This window comes from Python bivittatus, unplaced genomic scaffold (assembly GCF_059951505.1).
Source record: "Python bivittatus isolate LINGU-HERP-01145 unplaced genomic scaffold, Pbiv_v1 ctg000180_np1212, whole genome shotgun sequence".
Lineage (NCBI taxonomy): Eukaryota > Metazoa > Chordata > Lepidosauria > Squamata > Pythonidae > Python > Python bivittatus.
This window is the reverse complement of record NW_028277047.1, coordinates 427,995-447,221: the sequence shown is the minus strand read 5'-3', so window position 1 is coordinate 447,221 and position 19,227 is coordinate 427,995. Positions and strand designations below refer to the sequence as shown.

General features: G+C 61.4%; 3 protein-coding genes across 22 annotated transcripts; 2 read left to right on the top strand and 1 right to left on the bottom strand.

Annotated features, from left to right (window-relative positions):
• Positions 1-18: 18 nt before the first annotated feature.
• LRRC71 (leucine rich repeat containing 71) lies at positions 19-4,219 on the bottom strand. 16 transcript variants are annotated; one of them, XM_088137066.1, is made up of 14 exons: positions 4,077-4,213; positions 3,716-3,997; positions 3,561-3,636; positions 3,364-3,438; positions 3,201-3,269; positions 2,729-2,888; positions 2,425-2,508; positions 2,220-2,309; positions 1,880-1,990; positions 1,557-1,677; positions 1,381-1,469; positions 1,063-1,171; positions 823-938; positions 363-694 (listed from the first exon to the last, which is right to left on the bottom strand). In XM_088137066.1, exons 1-14 carry the CDS (start codon positions 4,168-4,170, stop codon positions 575-577), a joined length of 1,596 nt encoding a protein of 531 aa, XP_087993192.1. In that variant the 5' UTR covers positions 4,171-4,213; the 3' UTR covers positions 363-574. The 16 variants fall into 16 exon arrangements, with proteins under 16 accessions (XP_087993185.1, XP_087993186.1, XP_087993182.1 ...); XM_088137059.1 differs by lacking the exon at positions 823-938 and having other exon boundaries at positions 19-694; positions 1,063-1,174; positions 4,077-4,218; XM_088137060.1 differs by lacking the exon at positions 823-938 and having other exon boundaries at positions 19-694; positions 4,077-4,218.
• Positions 4,220-4,300: 81 nt separating this feature from the next.
• PEX19 (peroxisomal biogenesis factor 19) lies at positions 4,301-7,184 on the top strand. Of its 2 annotated transcripts, XM_088137072.1 has the most exons (8): positions 4,302-4,459; positions 4,554-4,642; positions 4,726-4,891; positions 4,991-5,076; positions 5,261-5,425; positions 5,615-5,791; positions 5,864-5,908; positions 6,256-7,184. In XM_088137072.1, the coding sequence occupies exons 1-8, from the start codon at positions 4,408-4,410 to the stop codon at positions 6,337-6,339; spliced, it is 864 nt and encodes a 287-aa protein (XP_087993198.1). In that variant the 5' UTR covers positions 4,302-4,407; the 3' UTR covers positions 6,340-7,184. The 2 variants fall into 2 exon arrangements, with proteins under 2 accessions (XP_087993199.1, XP_087993198.1); XM_088137073.1 differs by lacking the exon at positions 5,261-5,425 and having other exon boundaries at positions 4,301-4,459.
• A 1,137-nt stretch (positions 7,185-8,321) lies between these two features.
• DCAF8 (DDB1 and CUL4 associated factor 8) lies at positions 8,322-18,833 on the top strand. 4 transcript variants are annotated; one of them, XM_088137052.1, is made up of 14 exons: positions 8,322-8,484; positions 9,057-9,157; positions 11,643-11,714; positions 12,094-12,803; positions 13,127-13,267; positions 13,713-13,807; positions 14,446-14,556; positions 14,902-14,974; positions 15,533-15,590; positions 15,870-15,977; positions 16,485-16,615; positions 17,104-17,223; positions 17,391-17,504; positions 17,741-18,833. In XM_088137052.1, exons 3-14 carry the CDS (start codon positions 11,666-11,668, stop codon positions 17,858-17,860), a joined length of 1,830 nt encoding a protein of 609 aa, XP_087993178.1. In that variant the 5' UTR covers positions 8,322-8,484; positions 9,057-9,157; positions 11,643-11,665; the 3' UTR covers positions 17,861-18,833. The 4 variants fall into 4 exon arrangements, with proteins under 4 accessions (XP_087993178.1, XP_087993177.1, XP_025032919.2 ...); XM_088137051.1 differs by having other exon boundaries at positions 8,323-8,484; positions 9,057-9,132; XM_025177151.2 differs by lacking the exon at positions 8,322-8,484 and having other exon boundaries at positions 8,508-9,157.
• Positions 18,834-19,227: the final 394 nt, after the last annotated feature.

The following is a 19,227-nucleotide window of genomic DNA, read 5'->3' as shown; positions in this document are numbered from 1 at the left end:
AGGTGGAAGGACGCCATCTCTTCCTGTGGGCTTGCTGAAAGCCCATTTTATTTTATTGCTTTTAGTGGTGAAAGATTTTTTAAAAAGAAAAAAGTAAAATATTCTTCAACCTCTTGCATGCGAGAGAGGCCTGTTTTTCCATTCAAAAGCGACTGCTGCTTTTTTGTTGAAAAGCAAAGATGCCAACTCTGGAGGGCAGGGGGCGGAAAGGAGGCAGGCTAGGCCCCAGGAAGGCTAGCGGGCCTACCCTTGGATCCGGATCATCCAGCCAGAGAGGAAGGGCGTGCGTGGCTGAACTAGGAGGTCCCTCTGATACCACCATGTCTAACACGTTTTTTTCACTCTCAAGATAAAAAAGCTAATTTCAGGGTTTCTTGCATGGCTTTTAATGGGCAGGATAAAAACTCTCTTTCCAGCTTTGCAGGGACCAAGCTGGCGAGTGGGGCTTCTCTTCTGCGCTCCTGAATTTGTCCTGGGGGAGAGGCCAACCTGCTGGAGTTGCCTGCTGGTTGGACTATAGAGCTTTCCGGTGCAGGATCCGCAGCGAGAAGTCGGGCTTGGCCACAGGCAGGGCTCACTGGGCAGCTGTGAGCAACTCCTCCTCCGCCTTGGGGGCCTTGGGGAGGGGATCCCGGGGTGCCATGAGCTCCTGGATCCTGCTGTAGGTCTTGCTCTCGGCCGGGAAGTTGTTTTTCTGGGAGGGTCGACGTGGAGCGTGAGGACCCCGAGGGGTGGCAAGGGTCAGGGTTGAGGACTCCTGGTGGTGTGGGGGGCCTGCCCGCCCCCTCTGTTTGGGGCAGAGCCTTCCGGCAGGGGACTCACCGCCAGAGAGAGGCGCAGGAGGCCAGTTGGTCCCTTCCCCCCGGGAACCACCCGGCTGACTTGGTACTCCACCGTGGCCAGAAAGGCCTTCAAGCCAGTTTCCGTGATGCGGTTGCCTTCAGGAGACGAGGATGAGAGGGTGATGCTTTGGGACAAGCTCCTTCTTCCATCTTGGAGCCATGGGAATGCCAGGGGCTGCTGAGGTGTCCCCCACCCCCCAAGATGCACTCCCCAACGTACGGATGAGGTTCAGGTAGATAAGAACGCGGTTCCCCTGAAGGAAAACCTGCCCGTCGCGGTGCTCTGCTGGTTCCAGGAGGGGGTTCATCATCTCGGTGGGCTCCAGGATCTGCTGGAGGGGCAAGCCAGGAAGGTATGGCAGCCAGAGGAGTGGGGGCGAGGAGGGGTACAGCTGCATGGCCACTGAAGATTCTGACCAGGGCAACCTCGTTTGCAGAGGACGGGCAGACCTTTGTCTTGGCACCCAGGATGGGGTACCGGCACCCATGCTGGCCCAGCCAGGAGCTGGGACCCGGGGCATTGGGTGGGGGGCCTCACCTCCACTTCCAAGATCTGGCTCCGTTTGTCCTTGGAGCTCAGCTTTGTTCCTTTGCCCCGAATGGCTTTTGACTCAACAGGGGGGACGGCTGCAGAAAGCAAAGCAGAGCTCAGGGCTCTTGGGGGGAAGCCCAACACCCGGGGAGGGGGAGGCAGCATGGTGGCCCAGCAAGAACCTTTTTTCGACTGCTTGGCGTCTTCCTTCTTGGCCTGAGCTGTTGCTGCTGTCGCTGCTGCCGGAGGCTGCGCTGGAGGGGCTCCGCTCGCCTGGCCCTTCTCCTCCTTCTTGGCGGGTTCCTGGAAGAGGCCAAACACTGGTCTCTGCCTGCTGGGGTGCTCTGTCCCCTGCCTTTCTGCCAGGGGGCTGAACCGGCTGGCAGTGGCTAAAACTGGAAAATCACCTGCGAGAGGGAGACTGGGAAGCGCACAGGGAGTGGGGACCCCCCTCCAGCCCCCCTGTTCTCTGCCCCCAGCCCTCCCCGTCTTCGGGATGCCTCGCCTTCTTCTTGTTGAGCGCCTTGCTGGTCTTGGCGGTCTGCAGCTTGTCAATGGTCGTGTTGCTGACGTGGCTGGAGGGGCGGTCGCTCTTCAAATCCGAGTGTCTCGGGGGCTGGGGCAGAAGGAAAAGGGGGGCTGGCTCAGAATTGGGGGGGTGCCTGGGGCTGCCAGGAGCCCAGACTTTGCCTCTCCGCAAAGCCTCCCGACCCAGGGGGCAGGGGTGCCCGTGCCAGCAAAGCCTCTCTTTCAGAGTGAGAAGCTCCATCGTGGCGCGGGGGCAGTGATCCATGTGGCCCGGAGCCCAAAGGACAAGCTGTCCGTCCCCACCTGGTGCCGCTTACCAGACGGCATCTCTCCTGGGCCTCCTTCTCCAGCAGAAGCCGCCGCCTCTCCACCACCTCCGTGTGTGTGAGGGCGAAGGGGCCGAGCACCTGCAAAGTGAGCAACCGGCTGAGAGGTCTGCCGTCGCTGGCCCCTGGGCTCCCCGGGGCCCTGGAGTTTGTGGCAGCCATCCTCGCAGGGATCAGGCAGCCTTTGGGCACTGACCTCGGCCAGCTTTGTTGCACCCTCATCCCCGATCTCGTTATGCGCCAACGACAAGGAGAGCAGCGACCGGTTGAGGCGCAAGCCCTGCACGGAAGGAGAGGCACCAGAGTGAGGAAGGCCAGGCTGAGCTGCCTCCGTTGCAGAGAACGCCACCCCTGCCCGGACAGCCGGCCTCCCCGTCACCTAGCAGCAAAGCAGACCCCAACCCTGACTCTCTGGGAGCCTTTTCACCCCAGGGGAGTCGATGCCCGGCCAGAGTCCAGGTCAGGGAGGGCCATCCCTTGGCCACCCCCCGCAGCCTCACGTTGGCGAGGTGGGTAGCGCCCGTGTCCGTGATGTGGTTGTAGCTGAGATTGATGGAGACCAGGTTCTTGTTGGAGCTGCAGAGTGAGGAGAGCGCCTGGCTGATCAGCAGGACCGCCTGGTCATCGATGTTGTTGTTCCGCAGGGAGAGGTGGGCCAAGCTGGGGAGAGAGAGAGGGCAGGGCAGGCCGTGCAAGGGCCACGGGGGGGGGGGGGCGGCTCAACCTGGGCTCCCGGGGATGCCCCCTCCTCCTGGCTTGGCTTTCACTCAGCCTTTGCTCCTCCTGGGGGCCAACTGAGGAAGGCCAGCGGATCCGGAGGGGACCCGGTGGCGGTAGCTGCAGCAGGGCCCCCCTTCTGCCCAAGTGGCCGGGCCCGGGAATGGGGACCGAGCCACCCTCTGGGCCAGGGGATGGCCGGTCTTCTCCGAGAGGGCGGGGGTCCTTGCCCCGTGGGGGGGTCTCCCGCCTCACCTGCTCTCCTCCGAAACCAGCCTGTAGAAGGACCGCTCGGGCAGGGGGTTCCCCTCCAACACCAGGGTCCTGCGGGGGGAGAAGTGCAGCTGCCCTTCCCGGCCGGCCCTCCGGCGTCGCCCTCGCCCGCCCGCCTCCCTCCCTCCCAGCCCGGGGCACTTACTTGAGGTTGGCGCAGGCGGACAGCACGGACAGCAAGGACAGGAAGGTGGAGTCGGTCAGGCCGACCTTCCAGAGGCTGCAGCGGAGGGAGGGAAGGAAGGAAGGAGGGAGGGCAGGCGGGGCTGGGCGGCGCCGGGTCGAGGCCGGGGTGCCTGCCTCCCCCCCGCCCCGCCCCGCCCCGCCCCGCCCGCCACTCACTGGACGGCCTGCAGGTGGGCGAGCGCCGGCAGGCACTTGGCGAAGACCCCCAGCATCTTCTCCTCGATCTTCCAGCCTGCGGGAGGGCGAGAGCGAGCGAGAGCTGGCAGGGCGCCGGCGGGGTCGGGGTCCCGGGGTCCCGGGGGGGCACTCACTGCGGATGAAGACCTCGCGCGCGCTCTTGGGGTCCTCGTGCTCCAGCTCCACCTGCACGACGGGGCGGAAGTAGGCGAACCTGCCCTGGATGTGGGCCAGCGCCGCGGGCGCCTCCCGCGGCTCCGCCGCCGCCGCCGCCGCGCCCCCCGCCTCGGGCTCCTCGGCCTGCGAGGCGGCGGGCGGGTGCGGGCGGCTGACCACGCGGGGCGCCTCCTGCAGCCCGGCGCGCGCGCACAGCTCGGGGAAGTCCTGCTCCAGGGCGCCGCTGCACTGGTACTCCTCTGCGGGGGGAGCGCGCGCGTCAGCCCCGCCGCCGCCGCCGGGCGGGGGCGGGGGGCGCGGGGCGGGGGGGCGGCGCACCTTCGCCGTGCTCGGCCTTGCGCGCGGCGCTGCGGGCCTCCTCCTCCAGCGCCGCGCTCCTCTCCTTGGCGCCGCGCTCGCCCTTCTTCCCCATCTTGGCGCCCGGCAGGTGCGGCGGGGCCGTCGCCCGGCAACCGCGCGGGGGGCGGGGCCGCCCCGCTCGGCCACGCCCCCGGCCCGAGAGCGGCGCGCGGCGGGAGCCGCCCCCTCGCCCCGCCCCGCCCCGCCCCGGCCGGCTCCACGGGAGACGCGCGCGGGCACGAGCCGGGGCCGCCCTCCCGCCTCCGGCGGCGGCGGCGTGCGCGTGCCCGGGTGGCCGTGCGAGTCCGAAATGGCGGTGCCCGGCCAGGAGCCCGACGCGGAGCTGGAGGAGCTGCTGGCGAGTGAGCGAGCGGGCCGGGCCGGGCCGGGCGGCGGGGCCTTTCCGGCCCCCGCCCGACCCGACCCGACCCGCGGCTGCTCCCTCTCTCTCCGCAGGCGCGCTGGAGGACTTCGAGAGGGCCGCGCCGGCGCCCGGGGACCCCGCGGGAGACGGCGGCGCGGAGCAGCCGGGGCCGGCGGCGCAGGTAGGCCCGGGGCCGGGCGGGCGGGCGGGGGCCGGGGCGGCGGGGCCCTCCCGGCAGCGGTGGCAGCGTCTCGCCCCCCGCAGGGCCGCCTCCTCGCCGCGCAGGAGACCTTCTTCCAGGAGCTCTTCGAGGGCGAGCTGGCCTCGCAGGCGAGCGCCGAGTTCGAGAGGGCCATGGAGGAGCTGGCCGCCGAGGAGCCGCTGCTGGTGCAGCAGTTCCAGAAGCTCTCCGCCGCCGCGGGCAGAGTCGGTGAGCCCCGGCGGGCGGGCCCGGGCCGGGAGGGGCGCCCCGGGGCCCGGGGGTCGCCGCTCTGCTGAGCCGCCCGCTCTGCCTCCGCCTCGCCCGCAGGGAGCGACCCCTCGTCGCGGCAGGAGTTCGCCTCGTGCCTGAAGGAGACGCTCAGCGGCCTGGCCAGGAACGCCGACGGCCTGCAGGTGGGCCTGTCGCGGCCGGGGGGGCAGCGGCAGCGGGGGCCGCGGGTCCTCTGGAGCTCACCCGCGCCGGGGGAGCCGCGCACCCTGCGGGTCCGTACCGGAAAGGGCTGGGGCTGGGGCAGCGGGTCAGAGGGCGGCGGGGGGCGTTCCTGCTGGCGGGCCCTGACCCGGCTGCGCTCGGCAGAGCTCCGGGGTATCCGAGGAGGAGCTGACCAAGACGATGGAGGGCCTCGGGCTGGAGGACGGGGATGGCGGCGAAGGGACCCTCTGGCCCTTCATGCAGAGCATCATGCAGAACCTCCTCTCCAAAGACGTGCTCTACCCGTCCCTCAAGGAGATCACGGAGAAAGTAAGAGACCGCTCAGTGGGACCGGCCTGCCCGCCTGCCCGCCCGCCCGCTGGACGGAAACCGCCGTTTTCCAGTCCGACTCCCAGAGCTGGCTCCGCAGCTCTTCCCGCCCCACCTCCTGGGAAAGGAGGGCAGTCCGGCATGCGTGGCCCTGACCCTGCGGGGTGGACCTTTCTCCCCTTCCCACAGTACCCGGAGTGGCTACAGAGTCACCGAGACTCCTTGCCCAAGGAACAGTACGAGAAATACCAGGAGCAGCACAACATCATGGGGAAGATTTGTGAACAGTTCGAGTCTGAGCTGCCGACGGACGGTGACACAGAGCACAGGGCACGCTTTGAAATGGTCTTGGACCTGATGCAGCAGGTGAGGGGCCCGGTCGGCCGGGTCGTGGGGGATGCGCAGGGCTGGGGGCTAATGGCGTTCTTTGCCTTCCAGCTCCAGGACCTGGGACACCCTCCCAAGGAGCTTGCAGGAGAGTCGGTGAGTGTCTGCTCCACTGCCCCCCCCCATTTCCTGAGGCTTGGGTTTGGAGCCAGGGTCTTGCCAGCAGCTTTGGTGAGGTTTGGCGTTGCAAAACGAAGAGGGCAAAGGTGGAAAAAGGGGCATTGCCATGCCCCAATGTGCCTTGGTTCTGGAGGATGCTTCGTAGGGCAGCTTGAGCCTGCAGGTGTTTCCTACAGCCAGATAACAGCCTGTTCTTTCCAGCAAAAGAAGGATCTTGCAGTGTCTCGAGGGGCAACGTCCACAGCAGCATAGCCAGCATACGCTCTCTGTAGAGAAACGTTTGCAGGCTTCTTTCTTGTGAACAAACATTCCTCCTTTTCCAGCCTCCTGGCCTGAACTTCGACCTTGAAGGACTGAATCTGCCCGATGCTGGAGGCGCTGGAGGCGAGCAGTGCCAGATTATGTGACCTGCTCCTGTGCCAAGGGAACGGAGGAGCCGGGAGGGTGCTGTGGTGGGGCGAGGTGTTTTTTCCCCTCTCTTTTCTGTCATCACCAGGTGCCTGAGGCTGGGCTGCCTTTGCTAAATATGGCACGTGTTTGTTTTTTTTGCACGGATCCCACGAGGGATTTAGCAAGCCAGAGTGATGTTGCCTTGAGGTCAGGTACCCGGCCTTTCCTCTTGGCTCCTGAAAAGGCTAACTGCACTGGAGTGCCCAAGGGACGTCTCTTCCTTCCTGCCCTGGGTTGAAGGATAGGCTCTCCGGATGGGACGGGGTGGTTGTTGGTGAAACTAGTCAGGCAAAGGGAGGAGGCAGCGACTCACGAGAGAGTCCTCTGGGTTAACAGAGACCTTTTCCATCCTCTCCGAAAGGCCACAGCTCTGCTGCTCCTTTGTGGCAGCTCTGGCAGCGGCGCTCTCTTTGGAGACCCACAGCTTAGATCTGCAACAAGCTGCCCCTTCCCTTGAGCCCCAGCAGGTCGTGGTCTCTGAATCAGCCAGAGGCCACACTTCGACAATGGCTGGCAGGCTGACCAGCTCCCTGTACTTGCCCACAGCTGTTCCTGCTCAGCTTGGGGCTTCCAGCTGTTCCAGGCCAGCTGTTTCCTTGGGTTTTTTTGCTGCAGGCCAGAGTATTAATATTCCCCTGCTGTATGTTAACGCTATTGCTTCACGAGAACTGCCTGCACAGGGAGACGGCTGGGGAGCAAGCTGCCTGCAGGAAGGAGAGCTGCTCTCCTTGGCTGTGTCTGGCCGAATTTAACATGGGTTTGGGAAGGGTAATTCTTGAAATAAAAGTGGAGGTCGATGGTTTGAAGTTGTGATTATTTCTGTTAATCATTATGAGCAGAGGAAGCCTGCCAGTTTCAAATCTTGAGCAGGGGGAGCCTGTAACAGCCCAGCTTATGGTTGTGAGCTCCACAGGTCCTTTATTGTGTGGGAAAATGGGTAATCGGCAGTGGAGTAGTAATAGCTTTTTTTAGGACTAATCAGGGTGTTTCCAAATTGTAGACACGTTGAACACGCACACAGATCATCAGATGCTCCTTGTTCTTTTGTGGCAGGAAGCGAAGAAGCGTGTTCTTTGGGATGCAACCCTAAATGGGGAGGAAGCAGCCCTGAAGGACTTGCAGTGGGCCTGGCTTTTGTGAGAACTGGCTGAGGGGGTGGTGCTCTGTCTTAGCCTCTGCTTACACCTGAGCAGGGGGTGGTCCTGCCCATCTTCTAGGGCTGCTGGCTGCTCAGGAACTAGCGCGAGCAAGGGAAGAGGGTGCTCCTCCACACCTAGCCAACCTCAGGAAATGGAAGATGGGGAGGGCTGCAGCGATGGCCTGAGCTTTTGGCGGCTGCCGCTGCTCTGGGGGTTTTGGTGCTCCATTCGGGGCGCTTCCTCTGCTTGCCCGGAGGAGGCTTGCCCTGGGGGCAGGGATCTTGGCACAGAGACCCTTTGCTGTTTTTAAGGAGCGTGGAAGGACTTTGCACCCGCTGACAGGCTGCCCGGGAAAGGGGCGCGATGGGGAAAGAGGTTGCCTCCGGGGCAGAGTCCCGGGCTCCAGAATTGTGTACGGCTCGTTAGGGGGAATACAAGGGTCAAAGGTCAGCGAGTCTTGGATGCGGGGGGGTCCCCAGCGCTCACAATGTGAACGTCTGAAAGGGCCGGAAGCAGAAGTCAACCGTCGGAAGTCGATCTGTTTCTGTCACAAGCGAATAGCGGGAGACCGGCTGTATCTGGGTGGCTGCGGCCCTGCCCGGGCAGGTGCCGCGGTCCCACGTAAACATCGGCCAGGAGCTCCGCGGCGCTTCCGGGCTCCCTTCCGCCAGCATCCAGAGCCTTCTCTGTGGTTCTTCTTGCCCCGCCTCCGTCCGGAGGGGCCGCTCTGGGCAGTCGTCTCTAGGGCACTTCCTGGGCCTCCCTGGTGTCCCCGCCTCTGCCGTAAAAACGCGGCGAAGGGCCGTAAAGCGCGGCTGTCGGGCAGAGCGGAGGAGGCGGAAGGAGACGCGCGGCGCCGGTTGGGCGACAAAATGGCGGCGGCGCCTGGGCGTCCCGGGGGCAGCACCGGCGACGGGGCGGCGGGAGGAGGAGGAGGAGCGGGAGCCGCCGCCTCCGCCAGAGGTACCCGGGGAGGCCGGAGGGGGCGCTGGCCCGGCCAGGCCCGGCCCTCCGGCAGCCGCGTCTCGGGCCCGGTGGACGCCCGGCCCGGCCCGGCCCGGCCCGGCCCGGCCCCCGGCGCCGCCTCCCCGAGCAGGGCCTGGCGGGGAGCGCCGGGCCCGCCTGCGGGGCAGCGGAGCCTCGGCCGCCTTCCCGAAGCTTCCTCGGGCGCCCCTGCGGGGAGGAGGCCGCCCAGGGCGGGGGGCGGCGCCGAGCCCAGATCGCCTCGGCCCCGCGGGTCGGGGCGCGAATGGCGGCCGAGCGGCGGCCGGCTGCGCGCGGAGCAGCCGGGAAGGGCGGCGGGGCCCGGCCCGGTTCGGCTCCTGCTCGGCCGCCCAGGAGGGTCGGCGGGAGGCCTCGGCCTTTGCCCGAAGCGCGGCCAGGCCTGGGGTTCGCTCTCGGTGCCGCGCGGGGATGCGGGATCGTTCTGTCAGCGCTGAGGGGCTGCTCGGGGGCCCGGCCTTTCTCCCCGCCTGGAACCCGGAGCGTCCGGAGAAACCCGGCCCCCTCAGATGCCTTTTTTTCTCTCCGCTTAGTCTGATAGCAAATTCCCCAGCGCCAGTTCGCGGATACCCCTAAGTCAACCCCGACGGAAGAGAGGCGGCGGGACAGGTGAGTCGCGGCGTCCCGCCTCCGGGTGAGTTTCCGAGTCTTGACGGAGCTTATTGGAGGGAAGCCCCCCCAGGTATAGGTTAGGGGTCTCTTCCGGCGGTCTGGGTCTTCCCCCAGGAGATGTGGTTGCAGAGCGAGTGCGAAGAGGGCGGAAGGGCAGCCGAGTCCCGGTCTTGTAATCCAGCCACTTGGGCTCTGCTGGTCAGTTTGCGTAGCTGTGGGGCCTGTGGGGCTGGGAACGTCTTGCCTCTGTCACCTGCCTCTGGGGTGGGAGTGTAAGTCTCGCCAGGGCTTGTTTGGGAGTCCCCTCCGTCCCAGCCGTGACACGGGGTCCCGGGGCCCTAGACTTAAAGAGAGCGGCCTTCACGCCCTTCCTCTTTTGCCAGAACTTCTCACCCCTCACCCCCCGCTTGGGAAAGCTGCTTGGTTCAGTTTTCCTTCTGCTTGCCCACGTCTTTCACTCTCGCTGTCTCACCAGTGAGAAGCTGGTGATCTTGTTTTGCCCTCCCTCCCTCCCTCGTTTTTTATTTTCTTATCTTTTTCTGACCAGCTCAGCACAGCCAGAAATCTCGTTGCCTTGGCTGAGCTGCCACAGATGACGCTAGTCCTTCTGGGAAAAGCTGCATTCTTCCTCTTCCCTCCTTGGCTTATTTCCTTCTTTATTAGCCTGCTTTTTCCATCCTTCTTCAGGATTGCGTTGTGCTCTAGGATAAAGCTGCGGGCGAGCCAGCTTCTGACCCTTATCTGCTCAGGGGATTACTGAGTGTGGGTTTTGTTTTTTATGCTCTCACCTTAGAAAGATGAGGGAAAGCAGGAAAACAGCTCAGCTTTTCTTACCCAAGTTTGTCTTACCAAGTTCAGAGTGCCGATCCGACCCCTAGGCCTCCTAAAGGATTCTTCCTGGAGCAAAGTAGAAGGTGGGCTATGATCCAAGGAGGCACTGACTGGCCTTCTGGAACAGCTCCTAGGCTGGGCTCCGCAGCTTCCTTGTGGGCCTTCCCAGAGAGAAGGCTTCAGCTTGAATGGGCCTCGAGCAAGACCACTTCCTGCATCCACATAAACTGCCCAGAAGGTTAAGATTGGTCCCAGAGTCCTTGTCCTTGGCGCTCTGCCTTTGCCTTTGTTTTGGAGATTGGTCTGGTTTCTTCTACAGAGAGTGTTGTTGTGAAAATTGCACCCCACGTATGTGCGCGCATCATCTCTGTTATTAGCACCAAGGCGTTAGATCTCGCCTGGCATTTGGAGACCCCTGTTTACTTGGTGACTGTTGCTCAAAAGCGTAGGTGTCTTTAAAGGGATGTTTGTTGTTAATTTTGTTAATTATAAGCCATCTTGGCAACCATCTGGCTGTACGTAGGGTGAAATATCTCAGATCAACAACATGCTCCAAACAGAAAAATAAACTCTGGAATCTAATGCTGCAGATCCCAGTCCGGAAAGCCTCTTTGCAGTTAGGATTTGCTCATCAAGGTCTGGTGGGGCACGGAGGCATTTTGGGACCTTCCTGCCTAGCTGATGGGAATTGAATATAGGGCCTCAGCTTGAAGAGGGTGCCCCCTGCTGCCTCTGCTGGGACCTTCTTGGGAGAGGGCGTAAGAGCAGCTGCTTTCCGAACAGAAGGGCCCCGGTGCCGTGCCTGCTGGCGGTCCAGATTCTGCAGGGCTCATGTGCTCTGGCGCTTTGTGTGAGCGCGTGGAGGGCTGCAGCTCCTCAAGGTGTCTGTGCACTCAGCTGCCTCCTTCGCCTGGGTGGAGTTGGGCGAAGCTCTCCAGGGGTGGGGGTGGGGCAAAATTGACTTGTGGAGACCCGTGAGGGATCCTTAGTTGGGGGGGGTGGATTAACCTTTCTGGTTATTCATTTGGATTTGCCCTTTCCCGATTTTCTGAGAGAGGAACCTGAAGAGTGTTCTGTGTCTCTGAGGGGCCTTGCCCCACGTTTCTTATGGGCAGCGTGATTCCAGCTGTTTTCCTTCGGTCTCCTCCTATCTCCCGTAGTGTGGAAGCTTCCGTTGCGTGTTGTCTTGATCTTTCTTTTGGGCTTCCTACCGCAGTGAGTTGTCAGTCCATCAGGCAGTGCGGCTCTTCGGCATCCTTTAGCACAGATTTACATTGACCCTAATTTGCTACCCAGGTTAGGTTGGAGAAATCCTTCATAGTTGGGGCCTTTCCACCACCATTGGCCGAGGAGCACTCTCGAAAGGGAAATTCCAAAGCCTCGGAAGGGTTCGTCGTCCCTGTTCAAAAGCAAAATGCCAAGCAGGCTTAGCTTCTTCACTAAGATGGATTTCTCCGCTCCTGAGCTTTCTTCCCCGTCCTCCTTGGATCTTCCTCTGGGGGAGACTTCTCTGAACCTCAGCTTTTCAGAGGTCCTCAAGGGGTGTCCTGTTCTGCTTTCTAAGAGGGGAGAAAGCTGTGGGGATCCAGACGGTTCCACTTTGGTGAATGCTTTGTGCCTCAGGTGGTCAGTTCACCCACTGCTTTGTTTCCTCTCTCTCTTTCTCCCCCCCCCAGGGTGAATTCAGAAAAAAAGCAAGATGTCAGACACAGGGAATGGCACAGATGGGAAAACCGATATGCCTAACGGTAAGAGCAAAGAGAGGGCAAGCGAGCAGAAGAATTTCTGAAGTTTGTTGCTGCTCTCTCTGAGTGCTTTGAGGCAGGTTGCGGGACGGTGCAGGGATCTGTGCCAACTTACCTAACAGCCAGAGCTGTGTCTGGATTATAGAGTGGGCAATGCCGGGGCAGATGGGCTCAATCCAGCCCACCTCCTACACAAGCCCGCTTCCGCCCACCTCCATGCTGGGGAGCTGCTCCCAGTGCTGGCAGGATCGCAGCTCTTTCTCTGCAGCGGTGGGCGTTTGGACACAGAAGCAGCTGGGGAGAGGCCCCCACAAACAAGGATAGAGGGAAGGCCAGCCAGGCTCCTCGGTGTTCTAACCCGGATGTGGCTTCCGCTGTGCAGGAAGCTTGTCCAGCAGCCCGGAAGAGATGTCTGTAACCACGGAGGGGCCTGAGACGTCTTCCGGGGTGGAGGTGGAAGCTTCCGACCTGAGCCTCAGCCTCATGGGAGAGGAGGTGGGGCCCAGCCAGACTTACACAGGAAGCTCTGCCGAGGAGAAGGACTCGGACAGCATGGAGGACACAGGCCACTACTCCATCAACGAGATGAATCGGACCTACGACCGCTCCCACTCCGAGGAGGAGGAGGAGGAGGAGGAGGCGGCGGCGGAGGAGGAGGAGGAGGAAGAGCAGCAGCAGGAGGAGGAGGTGGAAATGGAGGCCCAGCGCTTCTGCTGGCGGCCGCAGCGCAAGCGCCCCAACCAGGACAGGGACTCCTCTGACGACGAGCGGGCCCTGGAGGACTGGGTGGCCTCGGAGACGCTGGCGCTGCCCCTGCCACGCTGGCGAGCTGTCCAGGCTCTGCGGGAGAGGGAGCTCGGCTCCGGCGCCCGCTTCATCTACGACGCCTGCGGTTCCCGGGTCTTCGTGCAGCGCTTCTGCCTGCAGTACAGCCTGGAAGGCCACAGTGGGTGCGTCAACACCTTGCACTTTAACCAGCGCGGGGCCTGGCTGGCGAGTGGCAGCGACGACCTCAAAGTGGTGGTGTGGGACTGGGTGCGGAGGCAGCCGGTGCTGGAGTTTGAGAGCGGCCACAAGAGCAACGTCTTCCAGGTGGGTGGCGGCTTTCGTGGTGGATCTGGGTTGGGGTGAGCCTTTGGTCTCGGAGATGGGGCGGGGGACCTGCAGGGGGCCCTGCCTCCCTGTGGTTTCAGGGATCAGGGAGGAATTCCCCCGCCAGCAGCGAGGCAGAGGGGTTTTGCTTCTCGCTTTCCCCAGAAGCTTTGAGCCGTGAGAGACTCTGATTCGGACTTGGTTTCCCCTTCAGAGCAAGCGCTGCAGGGCGCCTCGGCTGGCTCGTAGGGCTGGAGGGAGGACCAGTCTTGGACAAGAGCTGGCCGCCTCTTACCAATGCCTGGCTGTTTTTCCCCTCCCAGGCCAAGTTCCTCCCCAACAGCGGAGACTCGACCCTGGCCATGTGTGCTCGGGATGGCCAAGTCCGGATCGCCGAACTCTCGGCCACCCAGTGTTGCAAGACCACGAAGCGGGTGGCCCAGCACAAGGGCGCGTCCCACAAGGTGAGTGGGGTCTCCTCTGCTACCCCTGCCTGCTCCCCACTGGGGGGAGCTCCTAGCATTGGCCATGAGCAACTTCACCAGGAGGGCCCATGGCCGCTTGGCTGCCCATTCCCCAAAACCCAGGCCTAGACTCTCAGTTCCCGGCGCAGGGCGGTGCACCCGGTGAGCCAGCACCTTTGCGAGAAGCTGCCATGCCGAACGCAGCCGCCCGGTCCTTTCCTCTCGATAACTCTGCGGAGGCACAGTTGCTCTCTCTAGAGGAGCCATGCAGGGCAGCACATTTTTAAACCACGGGGCTTTCCTGCAAAATTATTTGAAATCTTGGGGCCTGGGTGCAAAGCCAGGCGGCTCCAGAGGCTTCCTGGAGCCTTCGCCTGCCAAATTCAGGTCAGCATCTCTCCCTCAGTGAAAGAAGGCAACTCAGCCCGGCCTTTCTCTCCCCCAGCTTGCCCTGGAACCAGACTCCCCCTGCACTTTCCTATCAGCGGGCGAAGACGCTGTTGTTTTTGCCATTGACTTGAGACAAGACCGACCAGCTTCGTAAGTGGGCTGCCGAGGGCCTCCCTCTCGCTCAGTGGCTGATGGTCAGGGAGAAGGCCGGAGGGCAGGCATTTTGCTGCCAGCGCCACTGCCGATCTGAAGTGCTCCCTTGGCATTCGGGTGTTTGGCAGGCCTTCAAACCTCCTCTTGGCCAGTTCTCTTGGAGCAGATTGTAGTCCCTGTTTTTGCTGCCCCCCAGTGCAGACGGAACCTTGTCTCACTGCTGCTCCCCCTCCATTCTTTGCCTGCCCTGCCCTGCCCTGCCCTGCCCTGCCCTGCCCTGCCCTGCCCTGCCCTGCCCTGCCCTGCCCTGCCCCGAGCGGCTGATTGTTTGCTGCTGAAGCAGCTAAGTGCGCTGAAGGTCTCCTTGCTGGACTTGGCTCACGTGTCCGGAGCCTTGACCAAAGTGCCCAAAGAGCTCTGGCTAATTTCTGCTCCCACCGTCAGTGGCCAGGTTCTCACAACCCGTGAGGAAGGGCTAGGAGGAGCGTGGTTTGGGGTTCTGCCTGTTCTTGATGTGAAGCCATCGTAGAGCTTATCTGTGGGCAGAGCACGCACAAGAACAACAGAAACTATGCTTTGTTTGCTTGGTTTAGGGTATGGCCTGAACCCATCTAGACCTTTCCTTTGTTTCCTAGGAAATTGGTCGTGACGAAAGAGAAAGACAAGAAAGTTGGTCTCTACACCATTTATGTGAACCCAGCCAATACGCACCAGTTTGCTGTTGGAGGCAGAGATGAATATGTCAGGTCTGTGGAGCCCCCCGCCCGGGTTTGGGCTTGGGGCCCTTGACATTTAGCTGCAGTGCCTCACTCAGGCCCTTGCCACAGCAGGAAGGAGCCCCCCGCCTTGCCCTACTCCCGACCCTTGGGCTTCATCACTCCTTCATTCTCATTAGTCTGAGGACTGGAAGCTTGTCGGAGGGCACACCGAGGCTTGTGGCGCACAGAACAGAGCTTGGCATTTCTTTCTGTGCCACCGTTAGGGGCGATGCAAATCTCTGCCTCCCCGTTGCAATGGGTCAGACAAGATGAATGGAGACTTTCCTTTGTGTCGCTGGTCTTAGCTTTCTTTTTCTGCCTGTCCCTGCATAGGATCTACGATCAGCGGAAGATTGACGAAAATGAGAATAATGGGGTGTTGAAGAAGTTTTGCCCCCACCACCTGGTGAGGGCTTCTTTTCTGCTGCTCCCCACCAGCAAGCTTGCCTCATCTCTCTGACCCCAGCGGGGGCGCTAAGTGGCTTGAGGGCTTGGCCCCGCAAGAGATGCCGGAGGGGCCCTTTCCAGAGGGAGCCCCGGCTTCACACGGGGAAAGCAAAGGTCCCCCCCGCAGCATTGTGGCTGTCCAGGCACTATCTCCTTCCTGGGGTCCGTGGCTTGTCCCCTCATGAGTCTTGGATTCCATTTTTGCCAAAAATGGTTGGGGAAGGGGAGTGCAGAGGAGCAAGCAGGAGCTGTTGATGGGGGATCAGAAGCCCTGGGGAAGCTGCCCCCTCTCAGGTCCCTTGAGCTGGAGACTTCCCTGTCTTGGCAGGAAGCTGGGGGGTGCCTCCCTGCCTTGGTCTCAGGGCGGGAGGCCACCATCAGGGAAAGGAGGTCTCCCCGTGCCGGGGAAACGAGGCCATGCCGAGCGTCTGGATTGTTTGGAAAACTGGCTGCCTGATCAAAGGATCTTTGCAAGGGAGTCGCATGTCTCTGAGTTCTCTCCCTTGGTTCCTTCTAGGTGAACAGCGAGTCGAAAGCCAACATCACCTGCCTGGTCTACAACCACAATGGCTCAGGTATGGGGGTGCAGGGAGTCTGGGTCCCAGCAGGGGCCCATTCCAAGCGCAAGACATTAGAGCAGCTCTTGAACAGAGATTGCGGGGGGGGGCAGTTTGGCTGGTCTGCCCAGTGCAAAGCCACGAGGCTCAGAGAGAGTCTGTGCTGCGCAGACCCATCACGGATCGAGGCTGGAGGCCGGGGGCCGCCTCTTCCTTGCCAGAGCTGCAATCCCCCTTCGGGCCTGGGGCCTGGGCTGTGCGGCTGCCTCCAGGTGCTTGCTTGTGGGTGTCTTGCAGAGCTCCTGGCCAGCTACAACGACGAGGACATCTATCTCTTCAACTCGTCTCACAGCGACGGAGCGGAGTATGTTAAGAGATACAAGGGCCACCGCAACAATGCCACAGGTGCGGCCTGCCTGCCCCGGGTCCCTCCCCAGTCGGCCGTGGGCGGCTTCGTGCAGTTGGGGAGGTCACCGAGGAGAGAGTGGGGGATCTCCTTGGCAAAGGCAGCTGGAGAGTAGGGGGCTTCTGGCCGAGGAGACAAGGGTGGCTGTGGAAAGCTCGTTCTGACTTGGGGGACGTGCAAACTGGAGGTTAGCTGTGCCACTGGGGATCCATCTGGAGAGGCGCAGTTGCTCAGAGAGGAAGATCGGTCACGGTCGTTCAGCTCCGGTCATACTTCCAAGTGAACCATTTTAAATCAGCAGCATAAAAGACGGCAAAGTTATTCTAAACGGGACTTCTCCCTCTCCGAATCCTTGCCTAACCGAGCGGATTTGTCTTCCGGCCAGGAGGGGGACACAGAGCCCATGCTCCCAGACTAACGGGGGCACCTCCCTCGGCCCCCTGGCACGACCAGGCGGTGGGACAGGTGGCTCCCAGCCCAGCCTGAGGTGCCACGTTTGCTTTCAGTGAAGGGTGTCAACTTCTACGGCCCCAAGAGCGAATTTGTGGTGAGCGGCAGCGACTGCGGCCACATCTTCCTGTGGGAAAAGGCCTCTTGCCAAGTTGTGCAGTTCATGCAAGGCGACAAAGGCGGAGTGGTGAGTGGCTGCCCACTGCTGGGGGCCGTTTGGGCAGCATCCCAGGAGAAGGGGGGATCTTGCTTGGGCCGAGCCAAAGAGGTGCCATTTTTTCCAGCTCCCAGAAATGCACACGGTGCCCAGTGCCCTGTATCCCTCACCCTGCAAGTGGCTCTCCCTGCCCCTGCAGGTGGGGAGAAGGACCATCCTCAGGACTCGGAAGGGGCTGCGGCCGCAGATTGTGGGGAAACGTGGTTAAGAAAGCCAGGAGCGGTTCACGCGAGTCAGTGGCCGTCCCTCCCTTCTGGGTTCTCTGTCGCTATTTGGGTTTACGTTTCACATTTCCTTCTAAGAAGGCAGGCCAGGGCAAGGAACAAGCAGCGCCCTCGGAGTGCCTGTTTGCCGCCAGCTTATGAGAAGAGCAGCTGGTGAGCTCGGTGGCCCCTCTGCAAGTGTTTGTAGTCCCTTCCTCTTTCTTTCTCTTTCTCTTTCTCTTTTTGCACTCGCAGGTCAACTGCTTGGAGCCTCACCCTCACCTCCCGGTTCTGGCCACCAGCGGCTTGGATTACGATGTCAAGATTTGGGCCCCCATTGCAGAGATGCCCACCCAGCTCACTGGCTTAAAGGAGGTGGGGAGAGAACCCGGGGCATGGCGCGTCCTCTTCCCCCCGGATCTGGGATCGTCGACGCCTTCCGGGCAGTTCTGAGCCAAGGGGTTCGGTGCATGCGTGGGTCCGCAAGCACCCATCAGTCATGTGGGGCCCCTTGGCTGCATCCTCTTCTGCTGCCTCTCTAGGTGATCAAGAAGAACAAGCGGGAGCGTGACAAGGACAGCCTGCATCACACGGACATGTACGAGAGCCACCTGCTCTGGTTCCTGATGCATCACCTTCGACCTCAGCATCACCGGGTGAGCGGCTGACTCTTGGCGGGGGGAGAGTGGGGCCCTTCTGCAGGCCGCCCTGAGCGGCCTGGGAGCTGGGGCCCTTGGGCAGGAAGTCTTGCCTGTGCTCAGCAGCTGTGTCTCTCGAAGGCCTGGAAGCTGATTTTAAAATGGCATTGCAGTATCAGATGGGGCATGGTCTGGAAAGACCAGAGCCCTCTCCCCTGCCGTGCCCGTGACGTGATGCTGCTCCTTTTCTGCAGCGCCAGAGGGATCCGGGCACCGGACCGGCCGACAGCGACTCCGACGACTCCCTCAGCTCGTCCGACACCTTGGACGAAGACGAGGAGGGCCCGGAGCGGGTGCAATGCATGCCTTCCTGAGACCCCGAAGACGAGGAAAAGGCTGCGGGGGCGCTTGGAAGGGCGAAGAGCCTGCCCTGTTGAATTAGCACCCTTCTCCCTGCTTTAGATGAGAGACCTGCCCCTCTCCCTGCCTGCCAGCCCTGGTTAGCAGGGAGACTGGCTTGGTGCGGCTCCCACCCCTGGACTTCGCTCTTGCAGCGGGGAGGGGAGGAGAGGGGAGGGGGCGGCCCCCTTCTCTCCCTTTCAGCCTCGGCTGCCTTTTTCTTCTCAGCACCAGATTTCCCAGAGGTGGGGGGCCGGATGCCTCACTGCAGTTGCCACCCATTCCCTGCGAAGCTTCTTTGGGGTGGGGGGGTGAGCTGCCCTGGTTCCTCTCCTCTCCTTAAAGTGGGGGAGGGGGGCCCTCCAGAGGCCTCTTGGAGATGTATTTTTATCCCTCTCCCCTCCCAAAGACACGACTGCTGCATGTTGCTTCCAGGATGAGCAAACTTGGACTCTGCTTTTTCGATGAAAATTCGGGAGCTTTGTTCCCTCTGGGTTTTTTTTTTTTTTTTTGGGTTCATTCTTTTGGTGTGTTTCTTTCTTCAGCAGCTCTAGGCGTGAGGGGCCTCCCTCGGCCGTCCAGAGCCGCCTTTGTTGTCGAGAATGCCCATTCGCCGTACCCCTTGGAGCATAACGTTTAAAAGGCTTGAGCCTGGCAGCTCCCCCTGACCTTTAAGCCAGGAGAGGGGGCAGGTTGGTTGTCACCGCGAGGAAGATGCTCTGGCACCCCAGCTTTGCCAGAAGAGTTGTTTTTTCCTTCATCTTAAGAATAATCTATTGGTTTTGAAAGCAACTTTTTTTCCCTGATTGCTGTTTAGAGGCCTAATTTTATATGTATTAAACAAGACAAGAACCAAATTAAACTTGGATGTTATCAAGTTAAAATTATTGTAAAAGTTTAAATATATATATATATTATATAAATGCAATAAATGAATTGAGAGAGAGACCCGGTGGTATACGGCCAGCATCTACGCTATTCCTTGCTCTTCTGCGACTGCCTCAGGCCTCGGAGACAAACTCTGCGTGTCTTCACTGTTCTGTTTGTCTCCCCTGCCCCTCGTCCTGGGGTTTTGTCGTCCCCTCCCTCCTTCTTTTACCCCCTTCTCCCCCTCCAGCTGATGAGGAGTGTGCAGTTGCCTTCTTTGCTTTTTGGGAAAACTACAGAGGAAAAAGGGCTTCTCTGTGTCTGGGTACGTGCGAGATGGACACCCACCCTTTTTCTGGCCAGCCCAGGCCAAAAGAGAGCGAGAGAGAAAAGAATTGCATTTTGTATAATTGTCAGTTGCTATATACACAACACCTTCAAGTGTTATTTTGATTCTTAGCATGTTGACTATCTT